This window comes from Globicephala melas, chromosome 2 (genome assembly GCF_963455315.2).
Source record: "Globicephala melas chromosome 2, mGloMel1.2, whole genome shotgun sequence".
Classification (NCBI taxonomy): domain Eukaryota; kingdom Metazoa; phylum Chordata; class Mammalia; order Artiodactyla; family Delphinidae; genus Globicephala; species Globicephala melas.
Window position 1 is genome coordinate 109,168,424 of NC_083315.2, and position 24,241 is coordinate 109,192,664.

The following is a 24,241-nucleotide window of genomic DNA, read 5'->3' on the forward strand; positions in this document are numbered from 1 at the left end:
AATTCTAGTGTGTAGGGCTATATCTTTCTGGATCTATTTACATATATAGCCCGATATTAAGGCTGCCCGTAATAGTCCAGGGAGTGCTGACCTACGAGTGAGAAGAGCTGGATGAGGCTTTGCCATTACCTTACTGACAACTCACTGAATCATCACGAGCCTCAGTTTCCCATACATAAAAAGAGAAGGTCTGACCAATGGTGACTTCTCCTAACCCTTAAAGTGTAAACTTCCATTAACTTAGAATAGAACTATATGCACTTGATTTCGTAAGGTTTTATGCAAAGAGAATTTGGGGGAAAATTTAGGCCTTAAATACATCCTTCTATTCTGCCTTCCTTTCTCTTCCTCCTGTTTGTCTTCTTGCCTTACTTTTTCAACACACATTTGTTAAACACCTTTTCAATATTGTCAATGGCACCATTCCAGGGACAGAGATGTAAAGATAAGTAAGACATCTTTACAGAGCCTACCAGACCAGCAGAAAGGCAGATAAAAACAAACAAAAAAACTCCACAATAACTATAAAATAACTTCTAAGGTTCAAAGAAGCTACAAAATTTGGCCTAAGTTACTAAACAGAACTAAGACTACAACCCACAAGTGTTTTGTCCCCAATCCACTGTCCTTTTCATCATACCAGTGTTACATCTTACCTTTCCTAACTCTGCCCAAAGAGTTATATCCAACAGCCCCATAGTGAGGGAAATAAACATCTGCAGTTTTCCTGATGCTGTCTTGGATAGCAGGTATGGGCTAATGAATCACCTGTGGAGTATACTTATGAAGTGCTTACCTTGGTAAGTATGCAAGGTGTGACAGAGTGAACGCTGAAACTGTAGGCAATTCATCTCTGCTAGATAGGTGTCCAAAATTATGAGGACAACTTTGAGGGTATCACATCCCTCAGGGCAAGTGACAACAGAACATGCAGGAAAGTGAATCACTTCAACCAGAAAGGATATTACTGATAGTTCACAGACGTATATCTGGACCATAAAAAGAGATTAAAATTTTTAATGGGTCAGTTTTCCCTTGAATAAAAGTACTTTATTCCAAATTAATATGCTTTACTATTGGAAATCATCCATCAACTTATTAAAGGTACTAGTTTTACTCAATGGAAAGATAATGAGAATAATAATAAGGTTAAGATTTATTGAGCTATTACTGTATACCAGACACTACACTAAGAGATTAAAGTGTGGGAAGAAGGAGCTAATCAAAGAAGTGCAGCCAAGTAAGTTGCTCTAGCATTGCCTACAAGGAGTTTTGATTAGTGTCAAGGTTCCTTACAAAAAGGATTTCAATTGAAATAAGATTGGGAAATTGTATTATTATGTTTCTCACTTCAAGTTTCACAATATTACAGTCAACGCTTATTCTAAGTAAATCAGTAAAAAAGTATGGTTTGGGTTCCAATCAACTACTTTTATAATTTGGTCAAAGTGTGTCTAATTTTGTAAATGCTAAATCTTCTTTAAAATTGGTCTCTCACAGTCATGGACAAGTTTGTTTTTAAAACATCAAAGAAAATAATTAAAGAAAATACTTTGTGCCAACCATTAACTCCTAACTTCTCCCCTGCCTCTCCCCCCATCTCCCACCCCTGCCAAATGTCACCCAAACAATGGTGACAATACCATGATAGCAATTAGTTGAATAATTAAGGTAGTTTTCAAAGTAAGGAATGTTAGAATTTGACAATACTAATACCTAGATGTGTTCAGATATTTTTTGAATTAATCAGAAAGAATATAAATAATTAAAAAGAAGATTTTCAATGACCCCCCCCCATCCAGTTTATGTCAGGTACGTTTGTTTTTTCACTTTCTGAAGGGGATTAACATTCATAAGCAGTTAGCACCCTTGACTTATGTTTAAATGCCATTTTCTAAAGTTCAATTTTAATATTCTCCTGTTAATTTTAGAATAATTAAATACATTTTTTAAAATAAAACTACCAAGTGTGGTGAGGTTTCACATGCATTTGAAATCAAAGCACAACATCCATTCATTATGAATTTACCTGTTTCTGCACCCTGGGGGAAATCAGCATTAGCTGAGTGTATGCATGCCATCTTGCCTAATCACAAAATTGCACTTCAGAGATAATCACTTAGCACAGGAAAACAAAGTGAATGCTGTAATTCCATTTCACTTAAGGTTTGGAAGCAAAACGGACAGATAAGAATAGAAATACTAAAGTGTCTAGAGATTCCAAGAGAGAACAATGTGCTATCTGTCAGTATGTCATAATCAATCAGGTGACCTAAATTAAAACCATATGACAGGGCTACAAACTAAACACAATGGGCCCCTTATACTGGTACCTGTGTATCTTTGATTTGCTTTGTTCAGTCTATTGTTATATTCCACGGTGCAGGAGAGGAGAAAATAACATGCTTTCCTTAGTCACTGAGCATTTAAAACAGGTAATTGAGCCAAAAACTCTAAGATAATCAGTACTTCTTTTAAGGTTCATGATAAATTGTTGCATAAAATGGAATAAACTGTTTGGTTAGCAGTACAGAAGAAATCAGGCTTCCAAAGCAAAATAAATAATCTCTGGAGGTCAAAAATATTTGCATAATAAAATCAAAAAATGTCCTATCTTCCAAGAGTTTTAGTAATTTATTTTTACTGGTAATTTTGGCAATTTGGGAGAAGTGTTAACTCTTTCTGGCATTGCCAAGTTGGAACAGGTATAAGAAGAAGAAAAGCTTAACACATTTCAAGTATCATCTCATTCAATTTTTCACAAGGACTCTATGAAGTAGATACTATTGTCCCCACTTTACAGATGAGAAAACTGTCTCAGAAAAATTAAGGAGCTGCCCTAGGTAACACAGGATCTTGATTCAGACAGCCTGACAGCTGAACCATACAAATTCTCTCAGCGACTCTGAATCTAATCATCACATTCTCTGACCATCAAAATTCTGTCGATTATAAAGCTGCATCTTTATTTTATGAATTACTAGCAAAGACTTAAAAAACACTGCAATTAAATACAACACACCACTATTGTAAGCTGCATCCTTATTTCAGAGATGCAAAAAATACTGAGGAAAAAAAAGTCCATGAAATAATGTATAAAATGAAATTAATTCAGTTCATAGTCAAAAATTCTTTTAACATGCTTTCTGCATATACTCCATTTTTTGAAATCTTTCTCCCTCCAAACAAATTGGAGTTAGTAACAATAACTGGTTTTAAAATTTTTACAAAAATCAAAGGTAATGATAACTAACACCCAATTCGAGTTTGTGTCTACATGATAACCAGTGTCATTCAACTGATAAGTCTGGCCCAAAGCAAAACATTATGAAGCTTTTAAAAATTAAGATTTGTTGTAGATAAATTTGTTTTTTTCTTAACCTCTGGAATATTGAAAATAGCTTCTGAATATCACTCTCAGCACATAAATACAAATATTCATCAGTTTTAAGGTATTCTGTGGATATGAAACCATATCCACTTTAACATCCTATCATTCATCCATACACACACATAATAGATACACATAAATAATCCTCTGTTCCGTGAGAGCTTTCATTAGTGGAATGATAACTATTCACAAATCAGTTTACTGTATTTGTAAATATCTCAAATTATTAGAAATATTTTTTTATATTGTGTCCCAAACACTACTCTGTAATTTCTATTTGGAGGTGATAGTTCTAAAAGCAAGCATTTAAATTAAGACATTTTTGTGCCTTTCTTAAATCAGCTCATGTAAGTCAAGCAGGCCTAATATCTTCAAGCATATAGTTGATTAATATTATGTTTTACTAACATATCTAGAACCTACTATATAGTAATATATATGTATCGTAATATAGTATATATAAGAAATAGAAAAATAACAAGGAATAGTATCTGTTGTTGAGGGTTCAAAGTCAAAATGAGGATGAGAGACCCATAAATAATCATAATACAAGATGCAGGGATGGAAACACAAAAGAAAGGGCAACTAAGACTGCCTGGGTCTATCAGGGAAAGCTTCAGCAAGGAGGGATCACAAGAACAGAATCTTGAAGGATGAAGAGTGTTTTGAAAAGCAAAGAATAGGATAAAGGAAAGAGGAAACATTTTGTATAGCCTGATTTTATTTAATTATAGAAAATTTGTAAGACTACTTACAAATTTCTTTATAATTATAATTTTGTAGGCTCTTGATTGTTGGTGCACTGTCAGGACAGTTAGCAAGAGTGACTCCAACAAATTGTCCATGACACAGGTAACTGAGAAATTACAATAGATCATTTACACACTATTGTGGCCCAGATATCTGTGCCTGTGAAATTACGCCTGCAGATGTGTACCTGCCTCGCCCCCATTCCACTACCTAATACCTACACCCTGAGGTTGGTCATTTCTTTTTGCTTCTCCATTGATCCCAGTCTCTCCAAGCCACTGTTGTACCAGATACTCCCTTCACGCAAGCACTGTTCAAATTAATCACACGGTTCACATTTTTGTTATACGTGGAGATGTCTAGAGTCGGGAAAGTCCCATAGCTCTTCAGAAACAAGAGCATTAAACAAATTCTTGTTGAGACACTTACAAAAACATCTTTTAGATAACTGGAGAAAAAAAGACAGAAATTTCAATTTTTCACTCACATATGACCAGAAAAGCATTAGTGAGGAGCAATGATGGGAACTTGGGAAGCTGTGAATATATCATCCCAAAGATTACAGCAGCCAAGAGAAGAAACATAAAATGTATTTAGATATGCTGATCAGGCAGTTCAGAAAGTTCTGGGAAAATATTTTAGAAGTATATGGCCAGACTCTTAAAAAGAAGATGTGGCACATATATACAATGGAATATTACTCAGACATAAAAAGAAACGAAATTGAGTTATTTGTAGTGAGGTGGATGGACCTAGGGTCTGTCATACAGAGTGAAGTAAGTCAGAAAGAGAAAAACAAATACCGTATGCTAACACATATATATGGAATCTAAAAAAAAAAAAAAGTTCTGAAGAACCTAGGGACAGGACAGGAATAAAGACACAGATGTAGAGAATGGACTTGAGGACATGGGGAATGGGAAGGGTAAGCTGGGACGAAGTGAGAGAGTGGCATGGACACATATACACTACCAAATGTAAAGTAGATAGCTGGTGGGAAGCAGCCGCATAGCACAGGGAGATCAGCTCGGTGCTTTGTGACCACCTAGAGGGGTGGGATAGGGAGGGTGGGAAGGAGATGCAAGAGGGAGGAGGTATGGGGATGTATGTATATGTATAGCTGATTCACTTTGTTATACAGCAGAAACTAACACAACATTGTAAAGCAATTATACTCCAATAAAGATGCTAAAAAAAAAAAAAAAAGGCTCCAAGAGGAATAAAAAGGTCTCACAAGCCAGAGTGACAGCACAATAACAAGTTACCCTAATTAGGGAGAAGAGGGGGTAGTACCTAGAGAAACTGATGTAACTGCCCAGGGAACTCTGTTAGGCTTATACTCAGAAAGAGAATGCAGCTACAGAAGGAGCAGCAGAGTCAGGGAAACAGCAAATAGTGGCCTGGCCAGTGAGAACCACCTTAAGAAGGCTAACAGGAGGAGAAAGCTGAAGCTTTTAAAAAGCTGGAAAGAACAAAAGGCCGTTTAGCTGTGTGTCATATGTGGCAAGAATGAGGACGAGATAGGCCTGCACCATGGAAAAAAGAGTTTAATGCTAACAAAGTGGAAAAAGCTAAACTATTCAACTGTAGTTTTGCTTCTACCTTTTCTAGAAGAGGAGTATCTATATTCAAACTAAATAAATAAATAAATAAAGGGAAGAAGAAATATCAAATATACTCAAGAAGGAAACAAAGTCTAGAGTAGATGAACAAAGATTATCTAATCTGATCTGTTCTCAATAGGCCCAGGTGAGTTATATAAATTTATTTTTAATCTTATGAAAACATCTACCACAATATTCTAACAGACTCTTGTTGGGCTTGTGGAATTATGCCAAAGGCCTACTGTAAGAAAAACAGAAGATACTCTGATAAGAGTGGAAGAGTTTAAAAGGAGAGTTAATGAAGAAATTTAGCCCTAGTCATATCAAAATATTCTATAAAACTATGATTTTTTTTTTTTTTTGCGGTACGTGGGCCTCTCACTGTTGTGGCTTCTCCCGTTGTGGAGCACACCCATGGCTCACGGGCCCAGCCGCTCTGCGGCATGTGGCATCTTCCCGGACCGGAGCACGAACCCGTGTCCCCTGCACTGGCAGGCGGACTCTCAACCGCTGCGCCACCAGGGAAGCCCAAAACTATGATATTTAAAAGTAAGTGGTGGGGGGCTTCCCTGGTGGCGCAGCGGTTGAGAATCTGCCTGCTAATGCAGGGGACACGGGTTCGAGCCCTGGTCTGGGAGGATCCCACATTCCGCGGAGCAACTGGGCCCGTGAGTCACAACTACTGAGCCTGAGTGCCTGGAGCCTGTGCTCCGCAACAAGAGAGGCCGCGATAGTGAGAGGCCCATGCACCGCGATGAAGAGTGGGCCCCACTTGCCACAACTAGAGAAAGCCCTCGCACAGAAACGAAGACCCAACATAGCAAAAATAAAATAAATAAATTAAAAAAAAAAAAGTAAGTGGTGGGACTTCCCTGGTGGTGCAGTGGTTAAGAATCCACCTGCCAATGCAGGGGACACAGGTTCGAGTCCAGGTCCGGGAAGATCCCATGTGCCGCAGAGCAACTAAGCCTGTGCGCCACAACTACTGAGCCTGTGCTCTAGAGCCCGCGAGCCACAACTACTGAGCCCGCACACCACAACTACTGAAGCCTGCACACCTAGAGCCTGTGCTCTGCAACAAGAGAAGCCACGGCAATGAGAAGCCCGCACACCGCAACTAGGAGCAGCCCCCGCTGGCCGCAACTAGAGAAAGCCCGCGCGCAGCAACGAAGATCCAACGCAGCCAAAAATAAATACAAATAAATTTATAAAAAAAAAAAGTAAGTGGTGGTTGTGTAAGACAAAAGAGATCAATAGGATAGAGCTGATAACATAGAAATCTACTCTATGTATGAATTTTAAATATGATAGAATAGATATCATAAATCAATGCAGCAGGGAAACATAATTTAACAAATGATTAACAATTAGTAACATTTAGCTACTTGGGGGGAACACAATTTAGAAGCTTATCTCCTATGTTATACAAATATATAAATAAATAAATATATATATATATATATATATATAAAAAAAAAATACCTGATGAGTAAAAAGTTAAAATAACAAACCATGGAAAAACTAGAAGGAAACAGAAGTGAGTGCTTATCAAATCTCTGGAGGAAAAAAAGACTTTAGAAAGTAAAAGAAATTCATAAATCTTCAAAGTGATGGAAAATCAAATGGGAAAGATTTATCAGCATGATCATGTAGCAGGCACTACTGACTGATGTGGCTTAAGAGTCATGTAATAGTCTCTTTCATTTAGTATAGGTTTATTCATAATAATTGTATGTGCTAGGTCACAGAATTATGTTCAATAGTTTCAAGCATTTATAATATAATCACAAACATTCAAGGAGAGATCCCTACGCTTGTTAAATGTCAGGCATGCAGGTGACAAGGCCTATGTTCTAGTATGAAAATTAAGGAAGTTCACAAGTATTCATTCATTCCTTCTCAGAAGGAAACAGATCCTTATTTGCCTTCTTTTATTTTTCTTTTTAACCAGAGGCAAGCAGCAGGACAGTAGGAGTTATGATGGCAGGGCTAAAAATTCTGCACAAGAAGTTTAGGATCTGTTCATGAACCTGGAGAGTTACAGTTAACACCTGAGCAATCGATCCTTTGTTTCCCTCTCAGGCAACTGAGCTCTGTAGCTGCTGCAGAATAACTGTTACAGTAGTAGCAATGTCTTCTGCCAGGAAGGCTACTAGGATGAAACAGATACAAAATGGAACTCTATGTAACTAAAGGAAGAGAGCTGTAAGACGAGTTATTATATCCGTCCACCTCCATATTAAGAAGTTGCCAAAGACCCTCATATTAACACTCTCCTCAACATACTTTTTGATCCAGTCATTACTGATATATGCCTCCCTGCCCTTCACACAAACCTTCCCTTCTGCTTCCCATCCCACAACTCAGCTCAGTATCACCTGTTCTGGGAAGCCTTCAGTGATAAGCCCACCCCCACCTGACATTAACTGCCCTCTTCTATGTTCTGATAAGCTCCTGGGCACACTCGTATCATAAAATGTATCACGCTATGCTGACACCCTTTACCCCTTCATGCAATCACACCTGACATTAGCAGATTGCTGAAGGATAGAGAGTATACCTTCTCTGAGTTTATGCACACATTAAGCAATCAATTAATGTCCATGGTTGAATAAATGAAGCAATGTCTTTAAAACTGATATTGCTAGCCTGCAGTTCTAAGGTTCTACATTTTAAGTCCTAATAATCTGTAAACATAGTATTTCAAGTTCAAAAGCAAAGCCCAAAGCCCATCAGACTCATAACGTGGATCACAATTTGCACATTTTAAAAAGTAACTAGCAATGTCCTTGACACTCCCAGAGATGTCTTTGCTAGTGTGTCATTGCTCTATAGGCAGAGTGGTGCAGGCAGTGGTGATAAGCACGGACTTAGTGTCAGAGCATATCTGGGCTCCGATCCCAGTCACAGCAAATGGGCGACCTTGGATGTGTTACTTCCCCTCTCTGAACCTCAGTGTCCCTCTCTCTCAAACTGGCTTAGTGAAGCTCACCTTGTTAGGTAGGCTGTGAGGAGGACACAAGGTGATTAGCACAGTCCTTGGCATACTGGTAGTAGTTATCACAGGGATTTCTTAGCATAATAATTAACGGTATGGGCTTTGTAATCAGAAAGATCTGGGTTTGAATCCCAATTATTATTTGTTATTTGTAATTATTATTATTGTCATCATCATCATCAATACTAATAGAGGGAAGTACTGCTTTTAAATCCATCATCAATCACAGCACATAAAAAAATTAAGGCCTTTAAAAACTATTATTATTCGTTTCCTCTACTACCTCATAAAGAATATGTTTCCACTCCAGAGGAAATTGCTTTTCTTTCCACTGTTCTGGTTAATGCTAATTAAATGGTGCTAAGTCCATAGGACTGTGTCTAGTCCCTTCTCTAAAATGAAACAATTAACAGTTGGGAATTGCAGAGGGGAAAGAAGGATCACTATATCCTGATGTGACTGAATGAAAAATGCCACAGCTGGAAAGAGATTTGAGAGCATCTCGGGTCAAGAAAGAACATAAATGGTTGCCCCATGTGTCCAACATAGAGGAAAAAGAAAATTAAGTAAAAATGTCATGGAGTCAAATTCTAGCTAATGAGTGCAGGCTCTGCAGGCACCCGGAATAGGGGAAAGAAAGGTCAAGCCTGTTTCTTAGAAAGCTCCATCACATACAGGAGACTTTATGCCTTTAAAAGGATAATGACCTCATTTGCATGAGGAATACCAGCATACAAACTGCCCTTTAGACTACTTACAAAAGGCTGGTAGACAAAGGTTAGGTACAGTATTATAATGAAATGTTCTTATAGGCAGCGGGGTTTCTGGCAACAAATAGCATCACTGTTGTCAAATATCTTTGCATATAGAGACAACATGCTGAGGTCCTATATGCTTTGCTTCACGTTTCTTTAAGTCTCACTGTACTTTTCTTAAAAACAGATGCTTACTCTTGATTCATAAACAAACAAACAAAAACCTTAAAAGCTGTGAAATTTGCTGGATATTCCCACTCCCAAAGAAGCAACAGTTCAATGGTGGCTGAATTCAACTCAATGCCTGCTGACCAGGCACCTGCTGTGAACAGGAATAGTTCTGGCTGCTGCTCAAGGGTGCCCAGAGGAGGGAATTTACTGCTAAGGGACTCCTTGTATTCTTGTAAGAAGAATCAGGCTGACTGACTCAGTTGGTCTGCTCTGATTTATCAGAATAAAAGAGCTTTATTAATTGAAAATCTGCTTTTATGCTTTTCAGTCACACTTACTGAGTAAATATTTTACTCAAAGTAAAATCTATGCTTTGTGTAACCAATACCATAATTGAAATATGGAACAATTTTTTTCAACCGTTCCCAAATTCCCCTGGGCCCCTTTGGAGACAAACTCTTTCCCACCCCCATTCCCTGGCAACCACTGATTTATTTTCTGTCCCTTTTCCAAAATGTCATATAAATGTGGTCTTTTGAGTGTAGCCTCTAACAGCATAATGCATTTGAAATTCATCCTTGTGTGCTGAGTCAAATTCCATTTGGCTGGTATGCTACAGTCTGCTTATCCACTCACCAGTTGAATCTTTTGAAAAGGGCATCAGTTTATCCATTCATCTGGGCATTAGGGCCAAGGGTCATGCTGGGTTTGAGGGCAGTAGGGATCTAGGGTGCAGAGCCCAGGCTCCAGTAGGGAGAAAGAGGTGGAGAGAAATAATTTATGATCTGAACACGTCATTCGCAGCATGGGAACTTTATTGCTGAAAACAATTATCTTTTTACAACAGGGGACAGCATATAACTTTTAGAGTGAGATAAAGTGGCTTCATTGCTGTTTCCACCTACCACTTTTAGGCTGCAAGATCTCTCTGTATCTCATTTCCCTCATCTTTGAAATGGGTATAATTATTAACTCAAAGAATAGTTGCATAATCATTTCATTGAGAAAATATTTTGAAATCACAGCATTGTAACTGGCACTACACTGTGGTAGTGCACAAAATATGGTAAAACACACCAGACATTTTCTCAAATATGCATATGTAGACTTAATCTTATTTTTTGCATTATTTGCAAAAATTAACTCAAAATGACCTAAATATAAAGCCTAACTATAAAAACTCTAGAAGAGAACCTCAGAGAAAATGTTTATAAGCTTGGTTTAAGCAAAGATGTCTTAGATACAATGCCAAAAATATACCTCATTTTTAAAAATCAATAGGCCCAGGATTGGTTCAAGATGGCAGAATAGAAGGACATGCACTCACTCCCTCTTGCAAGAGCACTGGAATCACAACTAACTGCTGAACAATCATTGACAGGAAGACAATGGAACTCACCAAAAAAGATACTCCACATCGAAAGACAAAGGAGAAGACGCAATGAGATGGTAGGAGGGGCACAATCACTATAAAATCAAATCCCATAACCACTGGGTGGGTGACTCACAAACTGGAGAACAATTATACCACAAAAGTCCACCCACTGCAGTGAAGGTTCTGAGCCCCATGTAAGGCTTCCTAAACTGGGGGTCCGGCAATGGGAGGAGGAATTCCCAGAGCATCAGACTTTGAAGGCTAGCGGGATTTGATTGCAGGACTTCAACAGGACTGGGGGAAACAGAGATTCCACTCTTGGAGGGCACACACAAAGTAGTGTGTGCATTGGGACCCAGGGGAAGGAGCAGTGACCACAAAAGAGACTGAACCAGGCCTACCTGCTAGTGTTGGAGGGTCTCCAACCCTCCACAGCGGGGGGGTGGCTGTGGCTCACCACAGGGACAAGGACACTAGCAAGAGGAGTTCTGGGAAGTACTCGTTCACAGGAGTCCTCCCAGAGTCCGCCATTAGCCCCACCAAAGAGCCTGTAGCCTCCAGTGCTGGGTTGCCTCAGGACAAACAACCAACAGGGAGGGAACTCAGGCCCTTCCATCAGCAGACAAGTGGATTAAAGTTGTACTGAGCCCTGCTCACCAGAGCAATACCCAGCTCTACCCACCACCAGTTCCTCCCATCAGAAAGCTTGCAGAAGCCTCTTAGATAGCCTCATCCACCAGAGGGCAGACAGCAAAAGCAAGAAGAACTACAATCCTGCAGCCTGTGGAATGAAAACCACATTCACAGAAAGACAGACAAGATGGAAAGGCAGAGGACTATGTACCAGGTGAACGAACAAGATAAAACCCCAGAAAAACAATTAAATGAAGTAGAGGTAAGCAACCTTCCAGAAAAAGAATTCAGAATAATGATAGTGAAGATGATCCAGGACCTCGGAAAAAGAATGGAGGTAAAGATCAAGAAGATATAAGAAATGTTTAACAAAGACCTAGAAGAATTAAAGAATGAACACCTGGAAGAACTAAAGAACAAACAAACAGAGATGAACAATACAATAACTGAAATGAAAAACAAACTAGAAGGAATCAATAGCAGAATAACTGAGGCAGAAGAACGGATAAGTGACCTGGAGGACAGAATGGTGCAATTCACTGCTTCAGAACAGAATAAAGAAGAAAGAATGAAAAGAAATGAAGACAGCCTAAGAGACTTCTGGAACAACATTAAATGCACCAACATTCACATTATAGGGGTTCTGGAAGGAGAAGAGAGAGAGATAGTACCCGAGAAAATATCTGAAGTGATTATAGTCAAAAACTTCCCTAACATGGGAAAGGAAACAGCCACCCAAGTCCAGAAGCACACAGAGTCCCAGGCAGGATAAACCCAAGGAGAAACACATTGAGACACATAGTAATCAAGTTGACAAAAATTAAAGACAAAGAAAAATTAGTAAAAGCAACAAGGGAAAAACAACAAATAACATAAAAGGGAACTCCCAAAAGGTTAACAGCTGATTTCTCAGCAGAAACTCTAAAACTCTATTTAAAGTGATGAAAGGGAAGAACCTATAAACAAGATTACCCTACCTGGCAAGGATCTCATATAGATTTGATGGAGAAATCAAAAGCTTTACAGACAATCAAAACCTAAGAGAATTCAGCACCACCAAACCAGCTCTACAACACATACTAAAGGAACTTCTTGAAGTGGGAAACATGGGAGAAGAAAAGGATCTACAAAAACAAACCCAAAACAATTAAGAAAATGGTAATAGGAACATACATATAGATAATTACCTTAAATCTGAATGGATTAAATGCTCCAACCAAAAGAAACAGGTTTGCTGAATGGATACAAAAACGAGACCCATATATATGTTGTCTACAAGAGACCCACTTCACCTAGGGCCACATACAGACTGAAAGTGAGGGAATGGAAAAAGATATTCCGTGCAAATGGAAATCAAAAGAAAGCTGGAGTGGCAATACTCATATCAGATAAAATAGACTTTAAAATAAAGAATGTTAGAAGAGACAACGAAGGACACTACATAATGATCAAGGGATCAATCCAAGAAGAAGATAAAACAATTATAAATATATATGCACCCAACATAGGAGCACTACAATATGTAAGGCAACTGCTAACAGCTATAAAAGAGGAAATCGAGAGTAACACAATAATAGTGGGGGACTTTAACACCTCACTTACACCAATGGACAGATCATCCAAATAGAAAATTAATAAGGAAACACAAGCTTTAAATGACACAACAGACCAGATAGATTTAACTGATGATTATAGGACATTTCACTGAAAAACAGCAGATTACACTATCTTCTCAAGTGCACACAGAACATTTTCCAGGATAGATCACATCTTGGGTCACAAATAAAGCCTTGGCAAATTTAAGAAAATTGAAATCATATCAAGCATCTTTTCCAACCACAACACAATGAGATTAGAAATAAATTACAGGGGGAAAAAAAGGAAAAAACAGAAACACATGGAAGCTAAACAATACGATACTAAATAACCAAGAGATCACTGAAGATATCAAAGAGGAAATCAAAAAATACCTAGAGACAAATGACAATGAAAACATGATGATCCAAAAGCTATGGGATGCACCAAAAGCAATTCTAAGAGGGAAGTTTATAGCAATACAAGCCTTCCTCAAGAAACAATAAAAATCTCAAACAATCTACCTTACACCTAAAGGAAACAGAGAAAGGCCAACAAACAAAACCCAAAGTTAGTAGAAGGAAAGAAATCATAAACATCAAAGCAGAAATAAATGAAATAGAAACAATAGCAAAGATCAATAAAACTAAAAGCTGGTTCTTTTACAAGATAAACAAAAGGATAAAACTTTAGCCAGACTTACCAAGAAAAAGAGGAAGAGGACTCAAATCAAAAAAATTAGAAATGAAAAAGGAGAAGTTACAACAGACACCACAGAAATACAAAGGATCACAAGCGACTACTACAAGGAACTCTATGACAAAAAAATGGATAATCTGGAAGAAATGGACAAATTCTTAGAAAGGTATAACCTTCCAAGACTGAACCAGGAAGAAATAGAAAATATGAGCAGATCAATCACAAGAAATGAAATTGAAGCTGTGATTAAAAATCTTCCAAAAAACAGAAGTCCAGGACCATATGGTTTCACAGGTGAATTCTACCAAACACTTAGAGAAGAGCTAACACCCATCCTTCTCAAACTCTTCCAAAAAACTGCAGAGGAAGGAACACACCCAAACTCATTCTATGAGGCCACCATCACCCTGATACCAAAACCAGACAAAGACACTATAAAAAAAGAAAATTACAGACCATTACCACTGATGAGTATAGATGCAAAAATCCCCAACAGAATACTAGCAAACAGAGTCCAACAACACATTAAAAGGATCACACACCATAATCAAGTGGGATTTATCCCAGGGAGGCAAGGATTCTTCAATATACATAAATCAATCAATGTGACATACCATATTAACCAATTGAAGTATAAAAACCATATGATCATCTCATTAGGTACAGAAAAAGTTTTTGAAAAATTCAACACCCATTTATGATAAAAACTCGCCAGAAAGTGGGCACAGAGGGAACATAATAAAGGCCACATATGAGAAACCCACAATGAACATCCATCTCAATGGTGAAAAACTGAAAGCATTTCCTCTAAAATCACAAGCAAGACAAGGATGTCCACTCTCATCACTGTCATTCAACATAGTTTTGGAAGTCTTAGCCACAGCAATCAGAGAAGAAAAAGAAATAAAAGGAATCCAAATTGGAAAAGAAGAAGTAAAACTGTCACTGTTTGCAGATGACATGATACTATACATAGATAATCCTAAAGATGCCACCAGAAAACTACAAGAGCTAATCAATGAATTTGGTAAAGTTGCAGGATACAAAACTAATGCACAGAAATCTCTTGCATTCCTATACACTAATGATGAAAAATCTGAAAGAGGAATTAAGGAAACACTCCCATTTACCACTGTAACAGAAAGAATAAAATACCTAGGAATAAACCTACCTAGGGAGACAAAAGACCTGTATGAAGAAAACTATAAGATACTGATGAAAGAAATTAAAGATGATACCAACAGATGGAGAGATATACCATGTTCTTGGATTGGAAGAATCAACACTGTGAAAATGAGTATACTACCCAAAGCAATCTACAGATTCAATGCAATCCTTATCAAATTACCAACGGCATTTTTTATGGAGCTAGAACAAAAAATCTTAAAATTTGTATGGAGACACAAAAGACCCTGAATAGCCAGAGCAATCGTGAGGGAAAAAAACAGAGCTGGAGGAATGAGACTCTCTGACTTCAGATTATACTACAAAGCTACAGTAATCAAGAGAACACGGTACTGGCACAGAAACAGAAATATAGAACAATGGAACAGGGTGAAAGCCCAGAGGTAAACCTACTCACCTATGGTCACCTTATCTATGACAAAGGAGGCAAGGATATACAATGGAGAAAAGACAGTCTGTTCAATAAATTGTGCTGGGAAAACTGGACAGCTACATGTAAAAGAATGAAATTAGAACACTCCTTAACGTGATACACAAAAATAAAGTCAAAATGGAATAAAGACCTAAATGTAAGACTGGACACTATAAAACTCCTAGAGGAAAACATACGAAGAACACTCTTTGACATAAATCGCAGCAAGGTCCTTTTTGACCCATGTCCTAGAGTAATGGAAATAAAAACAAAAATAAACAATGGGACCTAATGAAACTTAAAAGCTTTTGCACAGCAACGGAAACTATAAACAAGACAAAAAGACAACGCTCAGAATGGGAGAAAATATTTGCAAATGAATCAACGGACAAATCTCGAAATCTCGAAAATATATAAACAGCTCATGCAGCTCAATATTAAAAAAACAAACAACCCAATCAAAAAATGGGCAGAAGACCTAAATAGACATTTCTCCAAAGAAGACATACAGATGGCCAACAAACACATGAAAAGATGCTCAACATCACTAATTATTAGAGAAATGTAAATCAAAACTACAATGAGGTATCACCTCATACCAGTTAGAAGGGGAATCATCAGAAAATTTACAAACAACAAATGCTGGAGAGGGTGTGGAGAAAAGGAAACACTCTTGCAGTGTTGGTGGGAACGTAAATTGATACAGCCACTATGGAGACCAGTATGGAAGTTCCTTAAAAAACTAAAAACAGAACTACCATATGACCCTGCAATCCCACTCCTGGGAAAATACCCAGAGAAAACCGTAATTCAAAAAGACACATGCTCCCCAATGTTCACTGCAGCACTATTCCCAATAGCTAGGTCATGGAAGCAACCTAAATGCCCATCGACAGATGAATGGATAAAGCAGATGGGGTACATATATACAATCGAATATTACTCAGCCATAAAAAGGAATGAAATTGGGTCATTTGTAGAGACATAGATGGACCTAGAGACTGTCATACAGAGTGAAGTAAGTCAGAAAAAAAAACAAATATCGTATATTAATGCATATATGTGGAATGTAGAAAAATGGTACAGATGATCCGGTTTGCAAGGCAGAAATAGAGACACAGATGTAGATAACAAACATATGGACACCAAGGGGGGAAAGCGGGGCAGGGAGGGGGTGGTCGGATGAATTGGGAGACTGGGATTGACATATATGCATTAATATGTATAAAATCGATAACTAATAAGAACATGCTCTCTAAAAATAAAATAAAATTCAAAAAAAAATAAATATCAAAAAAACCTAAAAAAATCAATAGGGTCTTGCTTCCTAATCCCTTTTCAAAGGATTAGTCTCCAAAATTTACAATCAGCTCATGCGGTTCAGTATCATAAAAACAGATAACTCAATCAAAAAATGGGCAGAAGATCTAAATAGACATTTCTCCAAAGACATACAGAAGGCCAAGAGGCACATGAAAAGATGCTCAACATCACTAATTATTAGAGAAATGCAAATCAAAACTACAATGAGATATCATCTCACACCTGTCAGAATGGCCACTTTCAAAAAATGTACAAACAATAAATGCTGGAGAGGGTGTGGAGAAAAGGGAACCCTCCTACACCGCTGGTGGGAATATAAATTGGTATAGCCACTATGGAGAACAGTATGGAGGTTCCTTAAAAAACTAAAAATAGAGCTACCATATGATCCAGCAATCCCACTTTTGGAAATATATCCATAGAAAAACATGGTTTGAAAGGATACGTGCACCCCAATGTTCATTGCAGCGCCGTTTACAATAGCCAAGACATGGAAGCAACCTAAATGTCCATCGACGGATGAATGGATAAAGAAGATGTGGTACATACATACAATGGAATATTACTCAGCCATTAGAAAGAATGAAATAATGCTATTTGCAGCAACATGGATGGACTTGGAGATTATCGTACTAAGTGAAGTAAGTCCTACAGATATAGACAAATATCATATGATATTGTTTGTATGTGGAATATAAAAACAATGACACATATGAACCTATTTACAAAACAGAAACAGACTCACAGGCTTAGAGAATGAATCTATGGTTACCAGACGGGGAGGGATAGATTGGGAGTTTGAGACTGACATGTACACACTGCTATATTTAAAACAGATAACCAACAAGGACCTACTGTATAGCACAGGGGACTCTGCTCAACATTCTATAATAACCTAAATGGAAAAGAATTTGAAAAAGAATAGATATATGTATAACCGAATCACTTTGCTGTACACCTGAAAACTAACACAAAATTGTTAATCAACTATACTCCAATATAAAACAAAAATTAAAAAAGCAGAAAATAAAATAAAAATCAATAGACTTTATCAAAATTACAAATTTCTAGTCTTTGAAAAAACTGTTTAAAAATGAAGAGAAAAGCTACAATCTGGGAAAAAGTAATTGCAAAATATATTTCTGATAAAGGACTTGTATCCAGATTCCATTAAAAACTCTCAACAATTATTAAGAAAAGAACCAACTAAAAATAGGCAAAAGGCTTGAAAAGACAAGTTGACCAAAGAAGCTACATGGATGGCAAAGAAGCACATGAAACTGAGTTCACTGCAGTACACTGGGGTTCAGTGGTCTTTAGTAAACTAGTTTGGGATCATTATCACCATTTATGAAACTCTTTCAATCCAAAATCATTCATGTTCTAAATATTTAACTTACAAATTAATACATTTGGGGATATAACTCACTCATATACAGGGCAATCTATATCTGTCCTAGGACATTATACCATATTCCATCTCTGTAACTGAAATCACAAACTATGGTCCTACTTAAGAGAATATTTTGGAAGATCAAGACATCATTGCCAAATAATTTTTAGAAAACATCACAAGTAATTGCAGGTTATGGTTTTTAATATAAAATTAACTATGTTTGGACAGTCCTTAATTAATTTTGTATAACAATATTTATTTTTTGATTATCAAAATGCTCTGCATGTGTATGGTAAGTGAATTATTATTTCAACTTTGTTCATTTAATCATTTAATATGTACTTTATTCTCACCTTGTTCTAATAGTCATACCTGATTTTAGTATTTAATACTATCCTTTCTCCCTTTCTAAAATCAGAAATCACAATGTCATTATTATTAAAAAACAAGGGGCTAATTTCATTATTATATAAATTCTCTACCAGAATTCTAAATTCAGTGGTTTCAGGACAATAAAGGATAAACAGCATAGGAAAAATTTTTAAAGGAGAGAGATGTAAATTTTTATCTAAATTTGATGTTTCCTTTTATGGTTTGTTTAGGTAAGTGATTCTCACACAGTAGTAATATTTTCCCAGTGATGTTCCAGAATTGGGAGGGAAGGGAACAAAGCAGTTTTCAAATTATATATCTACCCTTGAAATTATGATAGCAGTTGATTTCCTGGTCTAGAGGAATATTCTCCTGTGACTATTATTCCATGCGACAGCACAGTTTACTTTGTGCTGAGCATGTACATAACACGGAGGCAGAAAGGACTGTGCTGTTTCATTCCATGTCATGGGTTAGGAACGCCAGTTCTGGAGCAGGAATGTCGGGTTTTGAAATCCACCTTCACTAAGTGTCTGAGCCTCGCTATATTCCTTAACTGCATAGGTCTTAGTAACCACATCTGTAAAATGAGAGTGATGAATATAAAAGAAATTCCCTCAGGACTGCTGAAGTATTCAATATGTATATAAGCATTTAGACCAGTGACTAGCATGTAATAACCTTATAAAAAATGTTTGCTAACATTTAGGAAATTTTTTGCTTCTCTAGTCTCACTTTAAAGTTATTGTTATCATACTATGATATTTGCAAAGTGAGCTTGTCCTGTCTAGCTTACTCTGTCTCTGTCCGTATTCATTTTTTTTAGCATCCTTACTGGAGTATAATTGCTTTATAATGGTGTGTTAGTTTCTACTTTATAACGAAGTGAATCAGCTATACATATACATATATCCCCATATCTCCTCCCTCTTGCATCTCCCTCCCACCCTCCCTATCCCACCCCTCTAGGTGGTCACAAAGCACCGAGCTGATCTCCCTGTGCTATGCGGCTGCTTCCCACTAGCTATCTATTTTACATTTGGTAGTATATATATGTCAAAGATACTCTCTTACTTCTTCCCAGCTTACCCTTCCCCTTCCCCGTGTCCTCAAGTCTGTTCTCTGTCTTTATTCCTGTCCTGCCCCTAGGTTTTTCAGTACCAGTTTTTTTTTTTTTTTTTTTTAGATTCCATATATATGTGTTAACATAGAGTATTTGTTTTACACTCTCTGACTTACTTCACTCTGTATGATAGACTCTAGGTCCATCCACCTCACTAAAAATAACTCAATTTCATTTCTTTTAATGGCTGAGTAATATTCCATTGTATATATGTCCACATCTTCTTTATCCATTCATCTGTTGATGGACACTTAGGTTGCTTCCATGTCCTGGTTATTGTAAATAGATCTGCAAAGAACACTGTGGTACATGACTTTTTTATATTATGGTTTTCTCAGGGTATATGCCCAGTAGTGGGATTGCTGGGTCCTATGGTAGTTCTATTTTTAGTTTTTTAAGGAACCTCCATACTGGTCTCCATAGTGGCTGTATCAATTTACATTCCCACCAACAATACAAGAGGGTTCCCTTTTCTCCAACACCCTCTCCAGCATTTATTGTTTGTAGATTTTTTTGATGATGGCCATTCTGACTGGTGTGAGGTGATACCTCATTGTAGTTTTCATTTGCATTTCTCTAATGATTAGTGATGTTGAGCATCCTTTCATGTGTTTGTTGGCAATCTGTATATCTTCTTTGGAGAAATGTTTATTTAGGTCTTCTGCCCATTTTTGGATTGGGTTGAGTTTTTTTGATATTGAGCTGCATGAGCCGCTTGTATATTCTGGAGATTAATCCTTTGTCACTTGCTTCATTTGCAAATATTTTCTCCCATTCTGAGGGTTGTCTTTTTGTCTTCTTTATGGTATCCTTTGCTGTGCAAAAGCTTTTAAGTTTCATTAGGTTCCATTTGTTTATTTTTGTTTTTATTTCCATTTCTCTAGGAGGTGGGTCAAAAAGGATCTTGTTGTGATTTATCTCATAGAATGTTCTGTCTGTTCTCCTCTAAGAGTTTAACAGTTTCTGGCCTTACATTTAGGTTTTTAATCCATTTTGAGTTTACTTTTGTGTATGGTGTTAGGGAATATTCTATTTTCATTCTTTTACATGTAGCTGTCCAGTTTTCCCAGCACCACTTATTGAAGTGGCTGTCTTTTCCCCATTGTATATTTTTGCTTCCTTTATCAAAATAAAGTGACCATATGTGTGTGGGTTGATCTCTGGGCTTTCTATCCTGTTCCACTGATCTATATGTCTGTTTTTGTGCCAGTACCATACTGTCTTGATTACTATAGATTTGTAGTATAGTCTGAAGTCCAGGAGCCTGATTCCTTCATCTCTATTTTTCTTCCTCAATATTGCTTTGGCTAATAGGGGTCTTTTGTGTTTCCATACAAATTGTGAAATTTTTTGTTCTAGTGTAAAAAATGCCAGTGGCAGTTTGATAGGGATTGCACTGAATCTCTAGATTGCTTTGGGTAGTATAGTCATTTGCACAATGTTGAATCTTCCAATCCAAGAACATCTCTCCATCTGTTTCTATCATCTTTAATTTCTTTCATCAGTGTCTCATAGTTTTCTGCATACAGGTCTTTTGTGTCCCTAGGTAGGTTTATTCCTAGGTATTTTATTCTTTCTGTTACAGTGGTAAATGGGAGTGTTTCCTTAATTTCTCTTTCAGATTTTTCATCATTAGTGTATAGGAATGCAAGAGATTTCTGTGCATTAATTTTGTACCCTGCTACTTTACCAAATTCATTGATTAGCTCTAGCAGTTTTCTGGTACCATCTTTAGCATACTCTATGTATAGTATCATGTTATCTGCAAAGAGTGACAGCTTTACTTCTTCTTTTTTGATTTGGATTACTTTTTCTTTTTCTTCTCTGATTGTTGTGACTAAAACTTCCAAAACTATGTTGAATAATAGTGGTGAGAGTGGACAACCTAGTCTTGTTCCTGATCTTCGAGGAAATGGTTTCAGTTTTTCACCATTGAGAAAGATGTAGGCTGTGGGTCTATCATATATGGCCTTTATTATGTTGAGGTAAGTTCCCTCTATGCCTAATTTCTGGACAGCCTTTATCATAAATGGGTGTTTAATTTTGTCAAAAGCTTTTTCTGCATCTATTGAGATGATCATATGGTTTTTCTCCTTCAATTTGTTAATATTATTTTTCATATTGATTGATTTGCGTATACTGAGTAATCCTTGCATTCCCGGATGAACCCCACTTGATCATGGTGTACGATCCTTTTAATGTGCTGCAGGATTCTGTTTGACAGTATTCTGTTGAGGATTTTTTCATCTATGTTCATCAATGATATTGGCCTGTAGTGTTCTTTCTTTGTGACATCTTTGTCTGGTATCAGGGTGATGGTGGCCTCATAGAATGAGTTTGGGAGTGTTCCTCCCTCTGCTATATTTTGGAAGCGTTTGAGAGGATAGGTTTTAGCTCTTCTCTAAATGTTTGACAGAATTCGCCGTGAAGCCATCTGGTCCTGGGATTTTGTTTGTTGGAAGATTTAAAATCAGTGTTTCAATTTCAGTGCTTGTGATTGGTCTGTTTAGAGTTTCTATTTCTTCCTGGTTCAGTCTGGGAAGTTTGTGCTTTTCTAAGAATTTTTCCATTTCTTCCAGGTTGTCCATTTTATTGGCATATAGTTGCTTGTAGTTATCTCTCATGGTCCTTCGAATTTCTACAGTGTCAGTTGTTACTTCTCCTTTTTCATTTCTAATTCTATTGATTTGAGTCTTCTCCCTTTTTCTCTTGATGAGACTGGCTAACGGTTTATCAACTTTCCCTATCTTCTCAAAGAACCAGCTTTTAGTTTTGATCTTTGCTATTGTTTCCTTCATTTCTTTTTCATCTATTTCTGATCTGATCTTTATGATTTCCTTCCTCCTGCTAACTTTGGATTTTTTTGGTTCTTCTTTCTCTAATTGCTTTAGGTGTAGGGTTAGGTTGTTTATTTGAGATGTTTCTTGTTTCTTGAGGTAGGCTTGTATTGCTATAAACTTCCATCCTAGAACTGCTTTTGCTGTATCCCATACATTTTGGGTCATCATGTTCTCATTGTCATTTGTTTCTAGGTACTTTTTGATTTCCTCTTTGATTTCTTCAGTCATCTCTTGGTTATTTAGAAGCACACAGTTTAGCCTCCATGTATTTGTGTTTTTTACTGTGTTTTTCCTTTAATTGATATGTAGTCTCATAGCATTGTGGTCACAAAAGATGCTTGATACGATTTCAATTTTCTTAAATTTACCAAGGCTTGTGACCCAAGATATGATCTATCCTGGAGAATGTTCCATGAGCACTTGAGAAGAAAGTGTATTCTGTTGTTTTTGGATAGAATGTCCTATAAATAACAATGAAGTCCATTTTTTTAATGTATCATTTTAAGCTTGTGTTTCCTTATTTATTTTCATTTTGCATGACCTGTTCATTGGTGAAAGTGGGGTGTTAAAGTTCCCTACTATGATTGTGTTACTGTCGATTTCCCCATTTATGGCTGTTAGCATTTGCCTTATGTATTGAGGTGCTCCTATGTTGGACGCATAAATATTTATAATTGTTATATCTTCTTCTTGGATTGATCCCTTCATCATTATGTAGTGTCCTTCTTTGTCTCTTCTAACAGTCTTTATTTTAAAGTCTATTTTGTCTGATACGAGAATTGCTACTCCAGCTTTCTTTTGATTTCCATTTGCATGGAATACCTTTTTCTTTCCCCTCACTTTCAGTCTGTATGTGTCCCTAGGTCTGAAGTGGGTCTCTTGCAGACAGCATATATACAGGTCTTGTTTTTGTATCCATTCAGCCAGTCTATTCCTTTTGGTTGGAGCATTTAATCCATTTACATTTAAGGTAATTATTGATATGTATGTTCCTATTACCATTTTCTTAATTGTCTTGGGTTTCTTATTGTAGGTCTTTCCCTTCTCTTGTGTTTCCTGCCTAGAGAAGTTCCTTTATCATTTGTTGTAAAGCTGCTTTGGTGGTGCTGAATTCTCTTAGGTTTTGCTTGTCTGTAAAGGTTTTAATTCCTCTGTGTAATCTGAATGAGATACTTGCTGGGTAGAGTAATCTTGGTTGTAGGTTTTTCCCTTTCATCACTTTAAATATGTCCTGCCACTCCCTTCTGGCTTCCAGAGTTTCTGCTGAAAGATCAGCTGTTACCTTATGGGGATTCCCTTGTGTGTTATTTGTTGTTTTTCCCTTGCTGCTTTTAATATTTTTTCTTTGTATTTAAGTTTTGATAGTTTGATTAATATGTGTCTTGGCATGTTTCTCCTTGGATTTATCCTGTATGGGACTCTCTGTGCTTCCTGGACTTGAACGATTATTTCCTTTCCCATATTAGGGAAGTTTTCAACTATAATCTCTTCAAATATTTTCTCAGTCCCTTTCTTTTCTCTTCTTCTTCTGGGACCCCTATAATTCGAATGTTGGTGCGTTTCATGTTGTGCCAGAGGTCTCTAAGACTGTCCTCAATTCCTTTCATTCTTTTTTCTTTATTCTGCTCTGCAGTAGTTA

At 37.1% G+C, this 24,241-nt stretch overlaps 1 protein-coding gene across 3 annotated transcripts in view; it reads right to left on the minus strand.

The window, feature by feature from the left end:
* Positions 1–24,241, minus strand: part of PRKD1 (protein kinase D1) — a 334,300-nt gene that overhangs the window by 84,277 nt on the left and 225,782 nt on the right. The window contains exon 2 of one of the 3 annotated variants that reach the window (XM_060294695.1): positions 797–989. The exons of the other annotated variants lie outside the window; for them this stretch is intronic. Coding sequence (XP_060150678.1) covers positions 797–851 — 55 coding nt within the window. The 5' untranslated portion in view covers positions 852–989. The remainder of the gene's footprint in view (positions 1–796; positions 990–24,241) is intronic. 3 annotated transcript variants of the gene reach the window in all.